This window comes from Idiotropiscis lumnitzeri, chromosome 17 (genome assembly GCF_059441095.1).
Source record: "Idiotropiscis lumnitzeri isolate Australia: NSW breed Sydney's pygmy pipehorse chromosome 17, RoL_Ilum_1.0, whole genome shotgun sequence".
Lineage (NCBI taxonomy): Eukaryota > Metazoa > Chordata > Actinopteri > Syngnathiformes > Syngnathidae > Idiotropiscis > Idiotropiscis lumnitzeri.
In genome coordinates, this window is record NC_142407.1 from 8,384,305 (window position 1) to 8,405,883 (window position 21,579).

The 21,579-nt window shown below is 40.4% G+C and overlaps 3 protein-coding genes across 3 annotated transcripts; 1 reads left to right on the top strand and 2 right to left on the bottom strand.

Moving 5' to 3' along the window:
- Positions 1-127: 127 nt before the first annotated feature.
- Positions 128-3,772, bottom strand: thap12a (THAP domain containing 12a). Its single transcript, XM_088278794.1, has 5 exons — positions 3,405-3,772; positions 2,777-2,891; positions 2,533-2,631; positions 2,198-2,228; positions 128-2,108 (listed from the first exon to the last, which is right to left on the bottom strand). Exons 1-5 carry the CDS (start codon positions 3,488-3,490, stop codon positions 295-297), a joined length of 2,145 nt encoding a protein of 714 aa, XP_088134920.1. The 5' UTR covers positions 3,491-3,772; the 3' UTR covers positions 128-294.
- Positions 3,773-9,504: 5,732 nt separating this feature from the next.
- On the top strand, positions 9,505-13,683 carry LOC148320046 (uncharacterized). Its single transcript, XM_088278802.1, has 7 exons — positions 9,505-9,650; positions 10,021-10,102; positions 10,720-11,513; positions 11,600-11,942; positions 12,024-12,084; positions 12,735-12,972; positions 13,098-13,683. The coding sequence occupies exons 2-7, from the start codon at positions 10,058-10,060 to the stop codon at positions 13,348-13,350; spliced, it is 1,734 nt and encodes a 577-aa protein (XP_088134928.1). The 5' UTR covers positions 9,505-9,650; positions 10,021-10,057; the 3' UTR covers positions 13,351-13,683.
- A 508-nt stretch (positions 13,684-14,191) lies between these two features.
- stt3a (STT3 oligosaccharyltransferase complex catalytic subunit A) lies at positions 14,192-20,720 on the bottom strand. The gene is made up of 18 exons (XM_088279999.1): positions 20,622-20,720; positions 19,872-19,992; positions 19,736-19,796; positions 19,511-19,632; positions 19,277-19,422; positions 18,975-19,065; positions 18,790-18,896; positions 18,123-18,287; positions 17,837-18,017; positions 17,605-17,760; positions 17,370-17,461; positions 17,144-17,299; positions 16,716-16,904; positions 16,508-16,624; positions 16,339-16,441; positions 15,676-15,864; positions 15,407-15,522; positions 14,192-14,587 (listed from the first exon to the last, which is right to left on the bottom strand). The coding sequence occupies exons 2-18, from the start codon at positions 19,957-19,959 to the stop codon at positions 14,549-14,551; spliced, it is 2,118 nt and encodes a 705-aa protein (XP_088136125.1). The 5' UTR covers positions 19,960-19,992; positions 20,622-20,720; the 3' UTR covers positions 14,192-14,548.
- Positions 20,721-21,579: the final 859 nt, after the last annotated feature.

The window sequence follows — 21,579 nt, forward strand, 5'->3', positions numbered from 1 at the left end:
TGCAGTCACGGGGAGAAAATGCAAACTCCAGCCAGCAGTGTTGGAGCCAAGGATCGAATCACGCTCATCTGAGCTGTGAGGCGGACGCGCTAACCGGCCAACCACCATGCCGCTGTCTTCCCAACAGTCAACATGAAAATATAAAGCGTTTGGAAAATGTAGCATTTTGAGTTTTTTTGTGTTTAATGTTAATTTTAATGAATTGCTTACATTTCATCTTGAAAAAAAAACCCATATGGAAATAGTTTCATCAAGCACCATCCACTACACATTATTCTGTTCGCAAACAGAAAACTACGAAGCGTCATTGTCGCAGGGATACGTCTTCATATAAACTTCAACCATTGAATCCAAATCATATCCCACGTCATTGTTTACGTTGAGAAGCGCCAGGCTCTTTGATTTTGCTGCGTCAGGGGTGTTTTCCATGTACATCTTGAAGCGCTTGTACGCCACATCACAACTGAAATCAAGCGCCAAAGTAGGCAGGACGCCCAGTAGTCTCAGGACTGCGAGCATGTTTGGGAAGAACTTGACGTCAGCCTGCTGCAGCGTTTCCTGCAGACTGGTAAGCAGCACTTCACCTCTGCCTTTTTTATTCCATTTCACCCACCAACAATGCAGCTCAGCGGCGAGCGAACTTGGGTTAGGAATGTCATTTTTAAACACTAACATGTTTTCTTCTTCGGGCTGGCCAGCCTTGTTGAGTTCTACTACAAAGGGGACCAATGACAAACATCTTAGAGCTTTGAGGTGGTCATCATGGAAGAGTTCAGTGACTTCTTTGAGCGTATGGTTCACCACGGGAAGAGAAAGTTGCTCCTTGTAGTAAATCTCAGGCTGGGGGCTTCCCAAATCTGACTGACGCTTCCTCAAGAGCGACCGAGGAAGTTCTACCGGAATCTCCATCGAGGCAGAGAGGTTCACCGCCTCTTCAGTCCAGAACTCATGGTATACGTCAATATTGTCGGCCACTTCCTTCAGAGAGTGCAACACGGCTTTTACGCTGCCGGCAGCGAAATAGATATCCGTTGCTTCCCCTTCAATGTTCTTCCCAAATGCCCTCAAAAGTACCATGGTGTTTTTCAGCACGACCAATGCCATAATGAACTCAAAGTCCGCCAGCGCTTTTGAGATCTCCAAGGCATTATATGTAATCTGGTCGCCCCATCGCAAGTCTTCGTTGTCATGAACGCTGTCCACACAAAGCAACAAAGCTTCAAGAAGCTCCACGGTCACCTCAAACGCATCGTGTCTCCTGGTCCAACTGGTGCTACAAGTCTCTTTCAGTTCTTTGACCTTCTCGTCTTTGTCTGGATAAATAACTGAAATGGCGTGCTCCAACTCCTGACGCAGTAAAGGGGATTGTTTGAAGAAAGATTCGATTTTCTTCAGAGTACCCACGACAAGCTGAACCCCCGACAAAGCCATACCGTCGGCTAGTGTTAAGTTCAAAGCTTGAGTGGGTCGGACTGCCAGCATGGCTAATGGATACGTCTCAGTTACTTTGGCGGCAAATGCTTTTATTTTAGCCAAGTGTTTTCCCGAGCACGAGTGGGCCTGGCCTCGGCACTGCTCCATGTTCAACCCCCATTCGTTGATCATTTCAGACAGCAGTTTCTCCGCCAAAACATCTGCATCGCCATCAAAAGACAAGAAGCCCAAAAACCTCTCACGCTGGTAGTTGGAGTCATCCACATAGCGCAGGAAGACAGGGAGGTACCACTCATCCAAAATTTTCACCAGATCATCGGTAATAAGTGAGAAGAAGCCATTTTCGTTCACTTCCTCCATCACCTTACTCCGGATGCATCTCTCGCACACTTCAATCAGCTGTTTAAGCTGAAGCGACGACGAGCCTTCTCTCTTGGCGTCATACTTCTTCAAGCCCTCATCTCCGCAACTCTTGCGATACTCGAGCAACGCCTCAAAGTTGTTTAATCCGCCAGAGTCTTGTTTAATACTATCAGACCTGCACACAGGAATGTTTTGTTCTCCTAACAAAACAAGCACTTCAAATAAAGACCTGAGATAGTCTTTGTATGTGTCTTCCTCCAGAGGTGTTTTTGCCTCTTCCTTGTCCCCTTCAGATTGAGAAGTTTTGATTTCTGCAAGAGTGGAAACAAAGTAGAAAGTCAAATCATGCATTAAGCTTGTTAAAAAAATAAAACAACTACTAAACTAAATCTCTACTCACTTTTTGTTCCCCTGGTCTTTGTGTCTTCATCCTTGAAAGTAAAAAACATGACAATACATGTTACACACACAGTAAAAGAGACACAGAGACCTGTGGTGTACTGAAAAAAACGAGAGAAATTAAGGACTCCTATATTAATAACAGTTTACACCACAGACTATGAAACAAAACACCCAAAAATTCTAACTCATTTTACATAACCTCGAAAATAAAATACTTGTATCTTACAAAATGCACCTGAAGTGCAACTACCGCCTTTGTACCTCATACAAAATGAAAATTGCCATCTGTGGTTCCCCTGCATCCTGTAGTTAATGTTCGTTGTTAATACACACCATTTCTTTACTGCGCTTCACTTGTGCATTTTGAAGTTTGTTGGGATCATCAAAGACGGTTGGTATGGCGTCATCCTTTATCGCTGTGACTGGCTCACTCTGTAAAACAAAGCCACATTAAAACGTTAAGCGCTAACTGGAGTGATTCAATGCAATAGAGCCTTGTGTTTAAATGTTTAAACATCTTACAAACAGGACATCAGAATGGAAAATGTCGATATTATTTGATCTCATCATGACTTACAGTATCATCAGAAGTTTCAAAATGCTTTGCACAAAGTCGGTAGAATCTGAAGAGATGTTCTGGTGATTTGTCTATTAGGTCTTCCCGCTGGCACTTTTCCACCCACACTTTACACCTGAAATGTGAAGTCATATAAACATGACAAAAAAATGACAGATTAAAACTGTGGGCTCCATGCTGGCCATTAGTGTCCACCTTTCTTCTGTCTTTACCTTTTTAGCTTACCATAGTTAAGACAAATGTAAGGACACATCTATTTTTCCCTATGATTTCTTTTAGGTTTCCAACTTTCGGTCCATTTCTTTTTAAATTGTTTCATCAGATTGTACAATTTGGCTCTGTCAAAAGGTAGTAAAAATCGAACAAGGCCTGAGGGTTGAAATGTTCATTCTTAATGGTTTAGTATACGAAATACTGATGTTCTGTAGTTTTGTTTTTTACTGATGAAAACAATAGTATGGTAGGGTAGTTGTGCACACTACAATGTAATGCTCTGTACTATTCGGTTTATTGAATGCCAAAACAAAAGCAAGGACACTAATTATGACCGATGTAACTTTTTCGTATAAATAGCGCCATAATAGATATTTTCACAGAGAAACCAGTATACGCTTTAGATTTGGCTTACCTTTCTGCATCAAGCGGAAACCTGAAGAGCGAATACAAGTCCGATTTTAAACTAGTACAGTTAGGAGCAGCACATTGATTCTGCATTGTCGAGGAGTTTGCCGTAATTAGTGATGCAAAAGAAGTTCTGAAGATAGCAAGTATTGCTAACTGTAGCTCTCAATCGTTTTGTACAGACGAGTAGATTTCCGATAATGGATTTCAAAATAAAATCAGTTGCATTTGAGTTATATACAGTACTTTACCTACATATTAAATGAACCAAGGTTTAATGTTTCCGCGTTAAACTATATATCTTGAAGACATTCATCGTTTATTACCATTGTACGATGCAATATCATTGTACCAACGTACTCCCTCGCCAACGCGCATGCGCAATATTTCGGCCATTTTGCTGATCAATGCGCGGGGTCTGTCAATGGACGGAACCGTGAGCCCCTACAAGATGTTAGTCGCGCATGCGCAGAAAGTCGCACATTGTTGATCAATAAGGTACAACTACACTAGAACAAATTATCGTTAAAATGGCTGCGCAATGCAATCTAATACAATTTTTGTGAGGTGCCCTCCCGTCTACAGTATGGAGGAATGAACATGCCTATAAATAAGATAAATACAGCACGAAATGTTTAATTAAAACTGTTATTAATAATATTGTTTCATTTATTAATTAAATATGGAATTAAATAAATAAAACTTTAATTAATTAATTAAATTACCAACGATTATATGGAAAATGAAATCTATATAATTATTTCTGTATTTAATTAATTATTTCGGCGCAAGGCGCGCATCAGTGTTTTGATTATATTTTTCTACCAATAGATGGCGAAAATGTATCATTTCGTTCTACGCCTACCACCAAATAGAAAATCACAAGAAGAAGAAGAACGAATCTCGGGAAGTGTTTAGGTGTTCTGCGCTCAATCATCATGCCGGGTTTCAGTTTTTTACAGCAAGTTAAAACGTACCTGGAAGTAGGAGCCTTTGCTCCTAGTTGTAAAAAAGTTGAGAGATGGTGTATTAGACGCTCAGCAAATAATTTCGTCTTGCAAGGTAACATGCTAAACTTGGGTGGCATTATTATTAGCATGATGCTAAAGTCTAGCACAGTCGACCAGATAACCTACCAGATTCTTACTGTTTACCTGTACAGCATTAAAAAAATAAACACCCATCACATAACACTGACTACAGCCGTCACACTCCTTCCTGTTTTATAATCGTGTTCTCTTTGACAAAAAAAAAATCACCCAGATGGCAGATTGTTCTACACTGGCCCGAAACAGATTTTTATGCGGCTGGTTGTAATGAGTGAGGAGGAAAAGAAAGCAGTTTTGCATGAATGCCATAACCGGACGAGCAACGACAGCCACAGTGGTGTCAGACGCACCATAGACCGTGTGGTGGCTGGTCACTACTGGACTACCATTAAGCAGGATGTTACTGACTGGGTAAGACAAAGTTTAACATCTGGACCAAAGAATGTGTTGCTCTTTTTAATTAAAGTATGTCACTTGCGTTATCATTGCAATTTGAACATGAAGTTGACTCTTGTTTCAGGTGAAGGGCTGTCCAGCATGCCAGGTGAATGACTCAGTAAAAGGGGTATCACGAAAGCGACATCACATCAAGGTAATGTCGATCACAAAAAGTGCATGATGATGAAGTAGTATACAGGTGATGAACCATTGAAATGTCTATTCACAGGTGACAGAAAACTGGAGTGCTGTTGAGATGGACCTGATTGGCCCAATAAAGGAGACTGCCAGAAAAAATACATATATTCTGATGATAACCGATTTGTTCAGCCACTTTGTTATTGCTGAACCACTGAGGTCAAAGTCTGCTGCGGAGGTTTCTGCAGCTCTTCTGTCCAAATTCTTTTTATTTGGCATGGTCAACAAAGTAATATCTGATCAAGGCAGCAAGTTTGTGAATGAGGTATGACTATGTTTGCAGTATCAGGCGTACATTTATCATTTTAATAGCTGCAGCTCATGTCTAATGTAATGGAGAAAAAAAACACAAGTATCAACCACAGCATCATTCACACACAGTTTTTCTACTAAATTAACATTGTTTTTGTATTTCTCTTTATATGCTTGTTGACAGCTCAATCAAGAGATCTTCACACTCCTGAATATAAAACATGCTGTGTCAAGTGACTACCATCACCAAACCAATGAGCAGGTAAATAAGGATATAATTTTTCTCAAGTTTCATTGTGTGACAAAAGAAATGTTTAAGGTATACACATAAATCTGCAATTAATATTATCTCTGCAGGACAAACATATGAATCAAAATATTAAAGATGCTCTCCTGCGGCACGTCGATGAGCACCAGAATGACTGGGATGTTCACCTGCAAGCTGTGTTATATGGCATAAATACTGCCAAGCAGGTATGCTTTGTAAATTTCAAATTCAGAACATGAATCCTTACTGGTCCACCAGCCCCTCTTCATCTCGAGGACTGTCACATTATTTGTTGCTTTCAACTTTTTGAAGGAGAGCTCCACAAGGAGGAATCCATTTTTCCTCTTCTTTCATCGTCGTCCCCGCCTTCTTGCGGCTCCGAGCACTTGTCCCTCGGGTGACCAGTTTGAGGTTTGGGAGCAAGAGGAACACCTGGAAGCGAGGATTAAGCCTGCCACAGACGTCAATGCAAAGGTTGTGAACCACATGCCATGAAGGCACGTGTGTATGTCTATGTGTGAGTTTGTGTTTAATGTGACTTAATTCACTTCGTTGTTTGGTAGGTTCTTGGAAATGTCGAAAGAGCCCAGCAGAAGCAAAAAAGTTTTGCATCACACAAGAGGAAGCGATGCAGAAATGCCTCCAAAGAAGCAGAACTCCTGTCCATAGATCAAAAGAGGCAGAAAATTAAACCAGGCCTGGACTCCGTTCATAAAGATCCACATAGTCTCATCAAGCTGTCTGGCGGAGGAGTAGCCACGGTCCAAAATGATAGTTGGACGGTTAACGTGAATCCTCCGAGGATAGAATCCCCTGATAGACAAAACTGTAAGCGTTGCTTCAGTATGTTCGTAACTGTGTTTATTTCAGTCGAGCTTGCAAAAATTGCTGATGTACCGATTTTACCTACAATTGATTGGTAATTGTTCAGAACATCAAAATAAGATGCTTATTATGTTTGAAGCAGAGTATAATAAGATCACGATTGATTATCAGAATCTAAATCAGTTACTGTAATTTAATGGTTTGTGTTCAGATACATTGATGACAAGTTGTGAGCAGGGGGACCATTCGTATGCTCTTCCCACTCAAACCTGCGAGGAGACCCTGACCCCTCTTCAAGAAGAGCTTTTAAGCATTGTAAGATTGAGGTTAAATGTGTTGTGTGCATCACTTCATCAGATGAACATTTTTTCCCTTGTAGCAAATCCTAGACAGAAATCAAACATCTGCAGATCTGATATGCAAAGAGGGCCAAGCCTGCCTCACAAAAGAGGACTGCACCGGTCTAGATTGGAGCAAACTTTTGGAGTCTAATGTGAGTGTATTTTATTTCGAGTGCGTGCGTGGGTATGCAATACCGTCTCTGTGGATTTTGTCAAACATTGATCTGAACGTGACTTGTCGATGCTTTCAATTCCAGATTGGAACTACATGTTACATGAACATTGAAGAGGCCGCAAACACAAATGTACGTTTCCCGCTTTTACATGCAGTTAATCACATTTCATTAGCACTTGATAATGTTGGCATCATTTTTAAAATATTCAATCCATCAGGAAATATATATTCACGTTGCGGACCTGTATGTTCCTCCCACATGGAAAATAGAAGGCATGGATCCTCTCGTGTCGTTGCCAGTGAGTTGTTTGCTAACTGTATTGAACAAATGTACAAATGGTGCTGTTATTTAATACTTCATGAAAATGTATTAATACTACCAGCATAGCTCGGGGTCCAAATATATTCTTTTAATTCCAGCTTGGAGAGTGGACCGCAAGCTGCTGCAGTCCACTACCTCCTCTATGTTGAGTGAAAAAAATTAAGTGTGATTGAAATCCAAATTTTATCGTGTTGTCATTTATAACCTAAAATCAGACCTTTTCAGGCATTATTGGAAGCACAGAAGGAGATCCCCTTCCTTGACTCTTTGCGTCCATAATTGATGCTTTGTTCGAGGGCCAAACTTGTTCCACATTTGGTCTTGTTGTGATACCAGAGATTCCAAAATATTATTGTTCCGTGTCAGTTTAATAACATGTAAGTTTTATGGCTGCAAGAGTGATTATTTAACTCAATTTTTGTTCTTATCATGAAACTTTTTCAATTGTCAGACAACTCACCAGCTATATCAAGGTGGGACCATGGACGAAGGAAACAGCAGCACAACTTGAAGTACGTCTCCATAAGCATTGCCTGTCTTGCAATATTCTATGTTTTGTGCATGTGTGTGCGCGTGTGTGTGTGTGTGTATATATATATTTATGTGTGGCGGGGTTTGTGTCCTTTAGTTTTTCCTTTTTTTTTTTAATGGATTTGCATTTTTCCCTGCAGAGTGATATTCCACTAATAAGTTGATGGTGGTACGTTCAGCTCATGGGGCGTTTTCAGATAGTGGGGTATGTTTTGCATCACAGGGGAAGTTTTATCTTAACTTTGTGGAATCACTGGTATCTAAATGATCTAATATTTTTTTTCAAAGACCTGGCCAGAGGTTTGCTTACTGGATTAATCTGGCATCCTGTCTGCTGAGGGTGGAACGTGAGCCTGTCTTCTGGGTTTCAAAATCCTCTACCAAACCACAGCCTGGTATGACTGTAACGGATTGAACTTTAATACTGTTTTATAATTCTCATTCAACATAAGTAGTTAACAAATGTATCATCTAACCAAACAGTTGATAGTCTTAATTGAAATATATGGCATTAAAAAGAAACATAATCAAAATAAAATGAATCCACCATGGTGATATTTTATTTTTCCTTTAACAGGAGCTTGTGAACCACAAAATGGCTGCACTTACCTGGTAGCATTTCAATGCAGGGTTGCTTATACAAAAGGTGGCTGAGCCGACAATCTCGTCGATGGATAAAATGAACCGACAGGAGAGCCTGAAAAGGATCGCTATATCTGATGAAAACTCACAGAGAGGATCCTCCACTGTTCGTTTTCGAGTTCTGTGTGGATATGGACATTTTCCCAAACATATCAGATGAGCAGGCTCTAAGGATCTGTTGCATGTTTTTAGGTCACTGAGGTCACAAAATGATGCGTAATGTTGTAGATGAATGTTTAATGCAGACACCTGTGCCTTATTTCTGATATACACATCAATAAAAAATTTTAAACATCAAAAAGTACTAGTATTTCCAATGCTATACTTGAGCAGACAGGCTGTGCCGTACCTGAGATTTTGGTATTGATGATACAAAGTATTACTGGACAGAGTATAACTGATAGCAAGTACTTTTTCATGAATAACTATCAATTATACATTTGTTAACCCTCAATAAAATACATTTCTCAAACGTTCTGTCTGGGCTATTGATACATATATCTATTCGTAGTTGGCAGGTTTCATGCTCACTGTGTAAAATTTGCAAATCAACAACCAAAATAGTTGAATTCTTTGAACCCCTATTTGGACCAGAATACTCCGCAAAGATTGTAAATAACCAATTTCCCTTTGTTGTAGACAGTGCATCCTTGTATTTTATTTCATATTTTCAAAACCCTAAAACAAATTTCACACCAGTGCACACATTTAACGTGGTACGTCAAATGATAGTCCAATCTGAATAATGTATTTCTTATTTGGGTCAGTGTTTAAATTATGTTTATGCTGAACTGAATACATGGGCGGGGTTGTTTCTCTTATTTGACAGCGACTTGTTTTAATCCATTGACGAAAATTAGGTATACAATTCAAAACACATTCCCTCGATAAATTTCAATCAAGCTGTTTTAACTTGATGGTGTGTTAAAATTAAACCACAGATTGTTTTACATTTGCAGGCGGAACAGCATTAGTGACCGGTAATCGTGGAATGATATTTAGTTTCAAAATAATTCAAACTAGAGCGTTCCCTCCACCTCGTGCCTTGTTTTGACACATCTTATTGGTTCATTAGACGCCATCGCGAGACTTCCCTGACCAATAAGAGTGCAGCAGCGGCAACTCAAACGATAGTCCTGTGGCGTATTGCTTGCTTCACAGTTTGCATTTTTACCGAGATCTTTCGGTATACAACACACGTTCAACCGAAGCGTAAGTACCTTTGAATTTTATATTGAATAATGTAATTATTTAAACTAATCTACGGACCGCTACGTTTGAGGTTTAAAAAAAAAAGACAACTAATAGTGGACACCGACTGCTGCAGAAATAGTTCAAAGCAACGACTGACGCCCGAGCACATGTTTTTCATAATAAAAACAATTTCCCATAAATGCATGAAATGTTTAAGAGAATAGGATGACGCTGGTCTCGCAAATATATTGAACGCCACTAAATTAAAAATATATTATTTGAGGTTATACTATTTAAATATGGATTGTAAGTCACGTCTTCAATTTGATATTGATTGCAGAATCTATGATAATTGTAATTATATCAAGGTCCTAATCTTGTGTTTTAGGATAAACGGGTGAAATATCTCGGTTTGCGGCTGCACCATGAGCAACGCTGTTGTTTCAAAAAAAACTTCAGCCATCAAGAAGGTAAGTTCCTTAGTCATTTTATTCTGAGTAGCATTTAAAGAGAGACTTAGAAAAAAAATTATTAAATCAAGCCGTTAAGTTTTACAGTAAAGACCAGTTTAAATAATACTGCCCCGAGTATTTGTCACAAGATCACTTGAAGACGCTATTCGTAACTATGACTAGACACTGCACATACACAGAAAGACAGCTCTGTATGTTACGGTTTTCAAATAAAGAAACTTTTGGAAGCATTCCTGTTCATTGAAAATGCATTATCTGAGGACACAAAACGACAAAAGCCGAACCGTTCGCTTCAATGATTTCTTTTCATCCATAAAAAAATAAATAAAAATGCTATTGTGATGCTTGGAAGCCTGACATGGAGGAATGCAGCAATGCTCAACAGAATGCGGATTTCACTGTACTTTAAGAATGTGGGTTGTTTTCGTCTTTATCAGCTTAAGCGTAGCCATGTTTATATGTCCCTTGAAATAGTCCTGTAAATAGATGGAGGCATTAAATTGAAATTGGATACTGATATCTGAAGCACCAAGCCAGTCTGAAACATCTGGGAAACCGTTGTCATTCGGAGTTGTCTTCAGCGTTTTAAAAGTGACTGTTCTGAATTGTTTCAGGGAAACAAGGAGAATGCTCAACCTGGTGATGGTGTCAAGTCTCTCATCAGAAGAGACCTCTTTAAACCAACAACAGCCGTCTCTGTCCAATGTAAAAGCAATAAGAAACAGGAGACGCTGGTTAGAAGCGGTGCCAGTAAAATCATCTCCAAAATACAAGAGACAAAGTCGACGACTGGTGAGGTTCTGCGAAAAGCCAAGTCCATGCAGAAGGATGGAAATGGGTGTGCTGTCAAACAACAATCACATAAGCAAGCCATTCTTACTGAACAGACGGTGAAAAATGGAAGAGTAGTTACCGATGCCACGAGGGCACCAGCTGCGGTGGCGTCATCTAAAGTTGCACCTGGCATGTACAGAGGCAAGATCGTGGAGTCAAAAATTGGATCCATTTGGAAGTCAAGCGCGACAGCTCGAGAGGCGCATTCAAAAGCAGCAGCATCTAAAACAGAAGGAAAACAGCTTTTGGATTTGACAAGAAGCAGGTCGAAGTCCGTCGCCGATGTCCCTGGACGCGGCCCCCGAAAACCTGCCCCACCGCGGTCGAAATCGCTGCTGGATGAACGCGCGCAAGCGTCCAAACCTGCAGCCAGCGGCCGTCTTCCAGGGCCTCGCTCTGCTCACCCTCCCACCACCTCTGTTGTCCCGGCAACATTAAGAACCACCAGCTCCAGAAACACGACGGTGGCCCCCACCAAGCCGAAGATTGCCGTAACTGATAAGAAGGCCAAGAAGCCTCCTGTCACGAGCACCCTCAGCCAGTACAGACGTACGGAAACGACGGAGCAAAGAAGGTGAAAGTCATATTCTAAAATCCGTATTTTGCGTCACATATGACATTGAGGCATGCTAAGTACTTTGTTTTCATTCTTCCTTGCAGGGCAAAATTAGCTGAGTGGCTGGCTTCCAAAGGCAAAACTCTCAAGAGACCCGCCATGACGAGCACAAACACAGAAAGAAAAATCTCTGCGTTTGTAAATCCTAAAGCCAATGTGACATCCCAGGCTCATGTTAAGGGACGGCAGAATGAGGCAAAGCCAGAACCAGCGCTGGCCAATCGGGGCCAACGCAAACCGGACCCCGCTGCCTCTGCACCTTGCCCAAAGGCCCAGGAAGCTCCTGGAAATGTGCAGATGCAAACTCCGGTGATCATGAACACTAGTTTCGACCTTCTAGAAAACACTGATTTGGATTTGCCGCTTGCGCGGGATGGATTTGATGATGTAAGGGGATTCAACTATAAACCACTGAGCGGTGTTTTGTTGTCTTTAACATTTATATTGCTCTTTATTGTATTTTTTTAGGTTGTTCTGAACCTGTGTGATGTCCTGGAAGCCATGCAGTCGCCTTCAGAATGCCAGGATGGTGAGTTTACTTTTACAGAGTGTCAAATGCAGTGCAACTTTAAAGTACCTACTTGGTTTATTTCAGAACATCTTTAAAAAAAATATATATATATAATTCAGGGTGCCTTCAGTTTACAACAACCGTCATTCTCAGTAACGAGATGATGTCACGTCCTTTATTTTGGTGAATTAAGATGTGACAGCTGTATAAAATGCAAAATATCATCCGGTCCAGTAGCCAATTTGAGGGGTGGCAAGTTCAATACAAATTACTGTAATTGATTTTACTCTACTCAGCTGTATTCCATTGTCTTGATTGACTGAGCAATGAAAGTCGAATAATAAATAAACAGCAAGTACTGCAAGTTTTTTTTTTTTTTATTTTACCAAAGACTATAGGTCAAACTTATAAACAAAAAATGCAAAGAATCTCAAAAACTTGAAATATAAAGATGTTTTTGAAATTGCTGTTAAAAATACATTTAAGGACATATAGTTTTTTTTTAAATCAGATGCACATGGTTTGTCTAGATCTGATTTTTAAATTTGCTGTTGACCCGTGTAATCTCGCTGTTCCCTAGTGTGCCCCACTTTCGGTTCTCGCAACTATTCTGTACAAAGTCTCATTTTGTGATGCTTTAGATAACGTGATTCCATTTTGATTCGCAGAACCCCCACAGAGCACAGATATGTGCAACATTCCCGAAGTGGATGAAGGAGCTACAGAGGATGTGAAGGATGTGTCTAAGAATGAAGATGTCAAGGAGATGTTGGAGGGCGAAAGTGACAAGAAAGTGCTGATGGATGAAGGAGTTCAATGCGATGATGCTGACGTGGAAGGCGTGCCACAGATGGCTCATGCTTATGTCATAAAATACAGTGTAAAGACAACACCGTATTTGCAAAGGTAAGCTGTCGGCTGTCATCTTCCAATCATGAAAATCACGTCACATTGTAATTGGAAAATCGTTCGCCTTTTAACGGGGAACTCACGCCATCATGCCGAAACGTTGTTCCTTTCGTATGTTGCAGTGTAAAGAAAACAATCGAAGGTGAGGTCCAAACAAGCGCGTCGAGACGGAAAAGCAACATCAAAGATCTGAAGTATCTGACGCCGGTGCGCCGCTCCCGTCGCATCGAGCACAAGTCTTCACATCTGTCGTCGACCGTACTCGATCATGACCCATGTGTGTCGTCGCTGGCCGAGCTGGTTAAGATGGACGACAGTCTCAATGCTTATGTCTATAGAAAAAATTCTGCGCTTATGGAGGACGTGCCACTGTGATGATGCACATGGTTTGTCTAGATCTATACTGTACACACTGTTTTGTTTTATTAAAAAAGAAAAAAAATGTTGGGAGTCAGGAATGAAACTAAACAAGGTGTCCACCTTTTTATATGGTTTGCTAATTTTCTTTAGTCTCTGTCCGGTGAATTGTGAATGTTTTGATAAAATGTAAACATATTTGCCTTTGCATTTTTAAGTTCCCAATGTACTGACTTGTACTTATATTGTAATAACTACACTAACTCATGACAATAAACACAATTTTGTCTGACCTTTTAAAGAAGACTACCGTTAACGTAATGTTTTATTGCTTAACCCATTTCTGTAACTTTGCTCTAGGACTGCTTGTGATGATGGACACTCAGTTTCAGGTTTTTCTTTTCCCTCTCATCCATTTTGCTAAATTAGAGTAGATATAAAAAGTGCATAATCAAATGTCAGGTTGAAAAGATTAAAAAATAAGGCCAAGCTAATCCTTTCAAAATGTTTTGTGGTTGCATAAGTGTGCACACCCTCTTAACTGTGGGTGTGGCTGGGCAGCTTCCCTGACTGAATTTTGTTTATCTCTACCCACATGATGTCGCTGTTGTGCCTTATTTTTAGAGTGAGCCATGGCATAATTAATTCATTGGAAATTATTTTTGCACTCTTCTCCTTGATCTACAATGGATGTTCTGATGAGGGACAAAATGTCTGTCCGGTAAACTCGCTTTTTAAACTGACATCACTATCACCATTTCCAATTTGGGATAACAAATTACCTTTGATGACTGCAGAGATATTCCTGTCATAAGAGCCAGAAAAACACCTATTCTGATGACAGAAAAATTAAAGCACACCAATTTTTCCCCATGTTTAATCCTGCTTTATTTTGACCACATTGTACAAAATCAAAAAGGTGCTCCTGTGAACACTTCTGTCTTTTGGCCACTTTGTCAAATTAGGTTTCCCAACTTCAAACTGGGTAGTATGAAACCTCTTCCCACGGATTCTTAATGAGACATTTTATTATAACAATTAAAACAAAAAAATTATTCTCACATACACACCCACACAAATCTCTTAGCATTTTTTCTTCCCCAAAACAAACTGTATAAAAAAAAAAGAAAAGTATTGTTGAGCAGCTCATCCGCTGACCACAGGGGAAGGTGTTCAGTGCTGTGCGCAAACAGGGTGTTTCATTGTCTTCAAGGGTCTATGTTCTTGAAAGACCCCGGTTGTCCAGATCTTTAACCTACAAATTAGAATGAATAATAAGGTTAGATCATGGAAAAGACACTTGCTGGTTACTCAAACAATATGTGACACATACTATATATTTATTCAAATAAAGGTATCACATAGCCTTGAATTTAGATTTTATTTGCCTATTTTTAGGAATTTGTTTGAAACATTTTTTCCAGTTTAAAAAAAAAAAAAGTATGCTTTAATTCAGGGATGCCCAAACCTCTAAATGTTCTAAATACTGTTCAGGACAGGGACACCTCTGTACTAATGGGAAACATTTCTTTGGCATCAGACTTTGAATATCTTAATGCTTTGTTTGTGACCAACACGCATTTTACCCCAAAAAATTAAATGGAAAATATTGACTTTTAAATATTCAAGTCACTGTCCGATTCAGCTCGAATTTCTAAATTCAGTGTAAATTATTCATAGTAGATGCACTGTCAAATATTCAGTGTATTCAGCAGCATACAATTCATCATTCAACTTGGAGGAAATTTTAGCTGCTGTAATGCACTTTCTACCAGTAAAGGATGCTGACAGACTCTAAAATAATCATTATGCCTTGATTACTGCTTGCTTAGATTAGTTTTGCCATGTTTCAACTTGGGGACCCAGAAGTGATGCCAAATTTGTGAAGTATTGTTGAATTTTATTATTTCATTTATTTTGAAATGTAATACTTGTTACGGCCTTATTAATAAGCTCTACTTAAAAACAGCTACGTTTAAGTCAAGTTTAACCTCAGTATGTCACCTCAACGCCATTGAAATATGCCTTTGCCACATCAGACTTAATCAAAGAAAAAAAAAGAGGAGAGTCTTACCTTGTATATCCTAACAAGCCAGTGTTCCGTCGTGTAGGCCTCTTCCAACACATCCAGTTCAAAGTCTTTGTTGCCAATTTCAGCGTTCCTCACTCTGTCATAACCTGGTGGACGCTCTGCAAAGACAATAATTATATTAAAAATGATGTGCTTCTTTATTTTAGACAGCTCATATCTAATTTGGTTGAGTTCTAGTCATACTAGAATGTAAATCAGTTTCAGATATTATCCAACTGAAACTAAAGAGTTAAAAACTAACAGTTACTCACTGGCCTCAGTGTAGACCTGCCCGAAGCGGTAGTAGCACATCTTATACATGAGGCAGTTGAGCAACACGGGCGAGCCTTCGCGATCCACTCTGAACTCCCCCGTGGGTGTGTAGTAATCGTGCTCCTTGATGTGCTTTCCGGTGTCAGTGCTGCCGCCGATGCGGACCATCCACAAAAACTTGTTGATATCTGTGTTAATGCAATTACACATGCTGGATGAAACATTTCTTGGTACTGTACTCTGTGTTTCTATGACAAGAAATCAATTACAAGTCATACATTTATGGTAAAGGGGACTTTGCAAATTATCGGTAGAGCATTAGAAAATTCACCTATTTGCTGATTTGGATTATTTTTTTTTTTTTTTTTTAAATCTTCCATTACTCACCAAAAAAATGTGTTCATGATTTTCTTTAAGGTGGGTGTGTGGGTCTGTATATGAATTTTTTTAATGAATTTAAGATAGGATGGGGGCACCCATGTCTGCTGCGGCTGCTTTGGCACATGATAGTTCCGCCAAACTAGGACTAAAAATGGCATCAAAACATGCATCACGTGAAAAGTCACGTTCCATTGAGTCTACCGATCAACATCATGAAAATGCATACCGGAAATATACACCAAAGCATATGCATGTTTGATTTTGCCGTAGGTGCAACATACCATCTGAGGAATAGCCCGTAAGTCCTCCAAAGATGACCAGGACATAACTGACATCCAGCTCCCTCATAATCTCATAGGCTCTCTCCTCAGTGGATGCCATGGCCTAGAGTACACAAAGCCTGTCAGTGAGATTCTTCTAAGCATCGCACTTTCTAGTTACTGTGCTCACCTGGCCCACTCTGGAGATGTGCGTGTTGTTCCACGTGTTGTTGTCTACTAGAATGGTTCGATTTGCCATGGCAGTTATCTGGTAGCCATAATCCCACCATGACATGACTTTGGAATCCTGAAATAAGAACGCCGGTGTGAATATAAACTCTACAATTCACACATATGCTCAATGCTGGCATGAGCTCAGAATTGCACAACATTCTGACCTCTGGGGTGTTGTGGCGAAGCCAGTAGTAGGCCTCTCTGAAGTCATCAAAGATGATGCGGCTGCCGTCCCCACCACGAGCGGACAGGACAATTGAGGGAGAGGAGTAGGCTTCGCTTGTCACCCAGGTAGAGTGGAACGTGTATGTGATAAGGAAGAAAGCCATGACCAGAATCATCCCAGAGGCAACCTAGGAAAGATAACAACATAGATGCAAAATTTCCACCTGGATCGGCAGCCAAACAAATCACAATTTCCACATTAGGACAATCATCATCTTTCTCGAAATGCTTCAAACAGAAAGTGGTCAACAGCGACACTACACGTTTCTCTGAAGTCTATTTTTTAACCGAGGGATGAGAGCATTTGAAGATTATATGCCGACACTCAGGTCACCACTACAGAGTAGATGAAAAAAAAAAAAACTACTTCATTTTTTATGGGGTAGGTGGAGTCCTGCTGCTTCTTGCTCTTCTTATCTGGCCTGGTGACATCCAGATTCTTCATGTAGGTAGTCAGCACCTGTGACACGCCAATGCCAGACAGGATGCACATGACAGGAGCCAACACCAGCATCAGACGAACCTGGCGGGAGAAGAGACATTGATGACTTTCATACTGGAATCAAGAGCAGTTGAAGTCATCCAGGATTTACCATAACAGCTGAGAAGTACATGCTGGTCACTCCATACATGATGATGAAGATCCTTGCATCCGACAAGTTGTTGAAACAGTAGTAAAGACCAACTGTGTCGAAAGGAAGAGGAATGTCAAGAAAACAAAGTTTTAAAAAATAACTTGCCATCAAGTATAATTTTATATTCATGTTTGGATTGCTAATGTAGCCGTCGTCTAATTTTATGTCTTGATGCATATTGATTTACACTTACCTGGGAACATAAACACCAATAACTGGAGGTCAAAATAGTAGGAGGACCATGTTGTGGGCTGGTGCTCAGAGACCGAGGCGATAATGGGGATGTTGTTTTTGGCATAGGAGGGGTCCAGCAGAGAGTAGAAACGACCGGTCCATGGAGATATCTTTCCTGGGGACAGAACAATACGCCACAGGACACTGTAGTAGATTCCGGTCCCTCAACCCGCCACTGCTTTTGGACCAACCTGTTAGCATGAGAACAGCACCCACGGACAGTAGGAGGATTCCCACCAGGGAGATGACGCTCTTAAAAAGCACCTCAAACTGCTGAGCGTTGAGTTTGCTACGTAGATAATCCACAAAGGCATGAATTTGGCACAGGCCAAACACACCGAAGGCTGCCATGTGCTCTGAGGACTGCACCGGCTGGCCATCGGGAAGAGGACAGAAATATTGTACTTGAGAGAGGCCTTTCTGAAGAACTTTAGATCGAATTGCATTAGATGATTAGATATAAGCTATACACCTTACCTGAAAACCAACAAAGGAGATCTGCATGGACAGGATAGTGCCCAGGCAGTAGACTGTGCAGTATGCTACATAGATGCGGTGAGAGAACCGCCCAGTGAGCATCAGAACCAGGACATGGAGTGGGATAAGGTTGATCAGGAACACATAGCCACCCCAGGAGGATACCTACACACATGATGGATGGACAAGAGAGCGAGAGGAATTACAAATACGCACAAAAACACACATCAATGAATAGCTAAAACAAATCAATCTGGTTTTCCTCAATATGCATTGAAATGCAACAGATTTGCCCAAATTCTTGGGAGCTGGACATCAGAACAACTCCGGACATTGAATAGATCCTTCCTGTAAGGTTCTAATTTATTGAGAAAACAGCAATAGAGAAGTCATGGATTATAGGAATATTCAACGAGGATTAATTGTGATAGACAACAGTTAAGGTTTTTTTGTTCACCCTTCAAAAAAAAAATAAAAATACACAAAATGTCATTATTACTCAATTTAATTTTCTTCACTGGACTGACAATCTCTCTGTATAGTTATTATATCAAGCGGCACCAGAAGACTTCAAGGTAGGTGATGAAACTCAAAAGGAAAAAATTTGCTAAGGCAACTTTAGCTTAATTAAAGGTGAAATTAAGTTTGTGAAAATGTATCCACTTACCATATAGAAGTAGGCCAGAGCACAAATAGACGACCAGTACACAGATCCCGTTTTTACAGCCTTGATCCACATGTAGTAAGTCAACAACATGCAGAATATGGCAATTCCTAAATAGAGCAGAAAGGATAAAAAACATTTTATGAGGTTTCTTTTTTAATATTAAAAACATAGGCATAATGGGATACCTTCATTGTCATAGGAGCCAGCAACAGAACGGGAGATGTAACCAGGTACCACAGCAATCATGGCTGCAGCCAAGAGCCCAGCACCAGCATCCTAAAATGAAAAGAGCGACAACATTTTATTAGCACTATAAAGTCAAACCATGTATTACACGCACCACAGTGCTAAAACATGATCTAACCCCATTCATCCATTTTATTTTTAAGTATGACTCGTCCTAATTATGGCCTGAGATGGAGCCTGCTCTAGCAAACAAACAAACAAAAATTCTCACTCACACCTTGTACAATTAATTAGAACTTACCTTCAACTCCTTTGTGAAGTGATAAGTGACAATGGCTGTGAAGGAGGAGAACAAGGGAGCCAGAAAAACACAAACATTGCGGATGTCAATGGTGATGTGGAAAAAATGCAACACGTGGTACAAGGCAGCCGAGGTGATCATCAGTCCTGGTGGGCGAGAAAATACATATTGTTCTTAAATTGTTTTAATAAAAATGTCAGTCATGTTGAAATTGAGCATTTTCCTCATTCCTACCAGGATAAATGGTTCCACCGATGATCCTCCCAAGTGGATACCATGCTCTGTCATCAAACCAGTTATGAAAGTTATAAAATCCTTCTTCTGCCAAGAAGCGGGTGGTGCGGTAGTTGAAATACCTGAAGGGGACACACAAGTGTAATATGAAGTATTGATGCAAGGATTTGTGTGTGTTTGGTTTTTTTCTGTTCATGCAGTACAAACTCGTGGGTTAACACTTACGGATCAAACTCATGGATGACACTTTCAAACCTCAAAACGGAAAACAGTCTGGTGGAGAACGCTGAAGAGAAGCAATAATTAAATCAGGAATTATGCCGTTGTTTACATGTTAATTCGGTGAAATGGAGACACTCACAGAGGATAGCAGCCATAGAAAGGATGAGCAGCTTCAGTAACGTGTCCTGCTTCTCATAGGACAAACGCAGGAAGCCCAATTTTGTCATTGTGGCGAGGTTGGGGACAGCTCACCTCACTAACTGATGAGGGGGCAAACAATGTAAAATCAGGTAGAAAGATTCTAATTAATTTCAAATGTGGATAATAAATTCCATCCTTCCACCAGTTGGAAGTCCAACCAGATAAGGCCACGCACTATAAAGTGGCGTCAGAAAACGAGGAAGCGCCTTCTCTTGGCACGCTTTGCAGAGATTTGAGGCTGTGCCATCAAAATTCCACATTCGCGCACCATAAAACAGACAAAGGAAAATATATATTTTTTTTAAATGTAACCTTTAACGTTGGAGGATTATTCTACCTATGGCTATTTACAGGCGACTCCATCTTCAAGAGTTACTGAAATTCTTTCATGATCACGCAGAAAACAAGTCAGCTAAATAAATTGACTCGAAATGCAACAAATCGAAACATGAATCAAATCCCTACAACATTTTGGAGTGCCTGATTTTGTGATTCTCCCTTCCAGCAGTATAATTTGCTAGCAAGGCTAAGCTACTCGTTAATTTTCTGCACTGTCCAGCCCTACAACTCTTCCAAGTAATGTTATAGCTGGAGATAAATAGCAAAATGACCGAATGACCGAATTAAATGCGTGCTATATCTCGAAGAAAACATATCCCATTATTAGGTTTCATTTAGCTGCTCTTACCAACTCCGCTCCAGTGCAATCATATGAGTTGAAGACAACCGAACACCATATTTCCCCGCCTCGTTCATGCCATAGTCCATCCTTATTGGTTGAGCGTCAGTCAACCGTGATCATGAATGTCTTTGATTGGCTATTTTAGCTGTTGCTCAAATTTTGTACCCCGCCTGGCCGCTTTAGTGTAGTGACGTGTCCTTACTGAAGGAACGTTTTTGTCTCCTCCTACTGGTTAAAAAACGAAGTGGTTTAAAAAAAGAGAGAGAGCGAGAGACTCACCTAAGGCGAAAATTGCGTTGTACATTACTTAGGAATTTGCTAAAAACTTGTTAAATTATGAAGCGCCGCTCTAAGGATAAATTATATTTATTATTTTTTAATTATTTATGAATTAACCAATTCAACCCATTAGTCTACAACAAAGGTCTCAAACTCGCGGCCTGGGGGCCATTTGCGGCCCGCAGGATGATACTGTGCGGGACACAATTTAAAGTTTAATGCGCGTGCGGCCTTGGGGCTTTTGCTGTCGTTGCCCTATGCGCTTTAAAAAAAAAACAACAAAAAAAAAAAACACTTATTTGCTACCATAGCTCAGGCTCAGGGGTCTATAGTTAGCATGTCCGCCTCACAGTTCGGTGGTGCAGTTTGATTCTAGCTCCGACCTGCCTGTGTGGAGCTTGCCTCTTCACCCCGTCGAGGGTGCTCCGGTTTACTCCCACGTTCCAAAAACATGCATGGCAGATTACAGAGCTGGGCACGTGACCCTTTTTTGCTCGGCCAGTCGTCCAGCCTTATTCATAAAAAATGTTGGCCCCACCTTTGGCCCGAAAACAGCTGGAATGAAACCCATTCTGCTATTATTCAATGAGATGCTGGATATACAGCTGGTATGTACAGCAATGGTGACGACTTCAACAAAAACAAGACAAAATACAAACCATAAGTGAACACAATATTGAGGGAC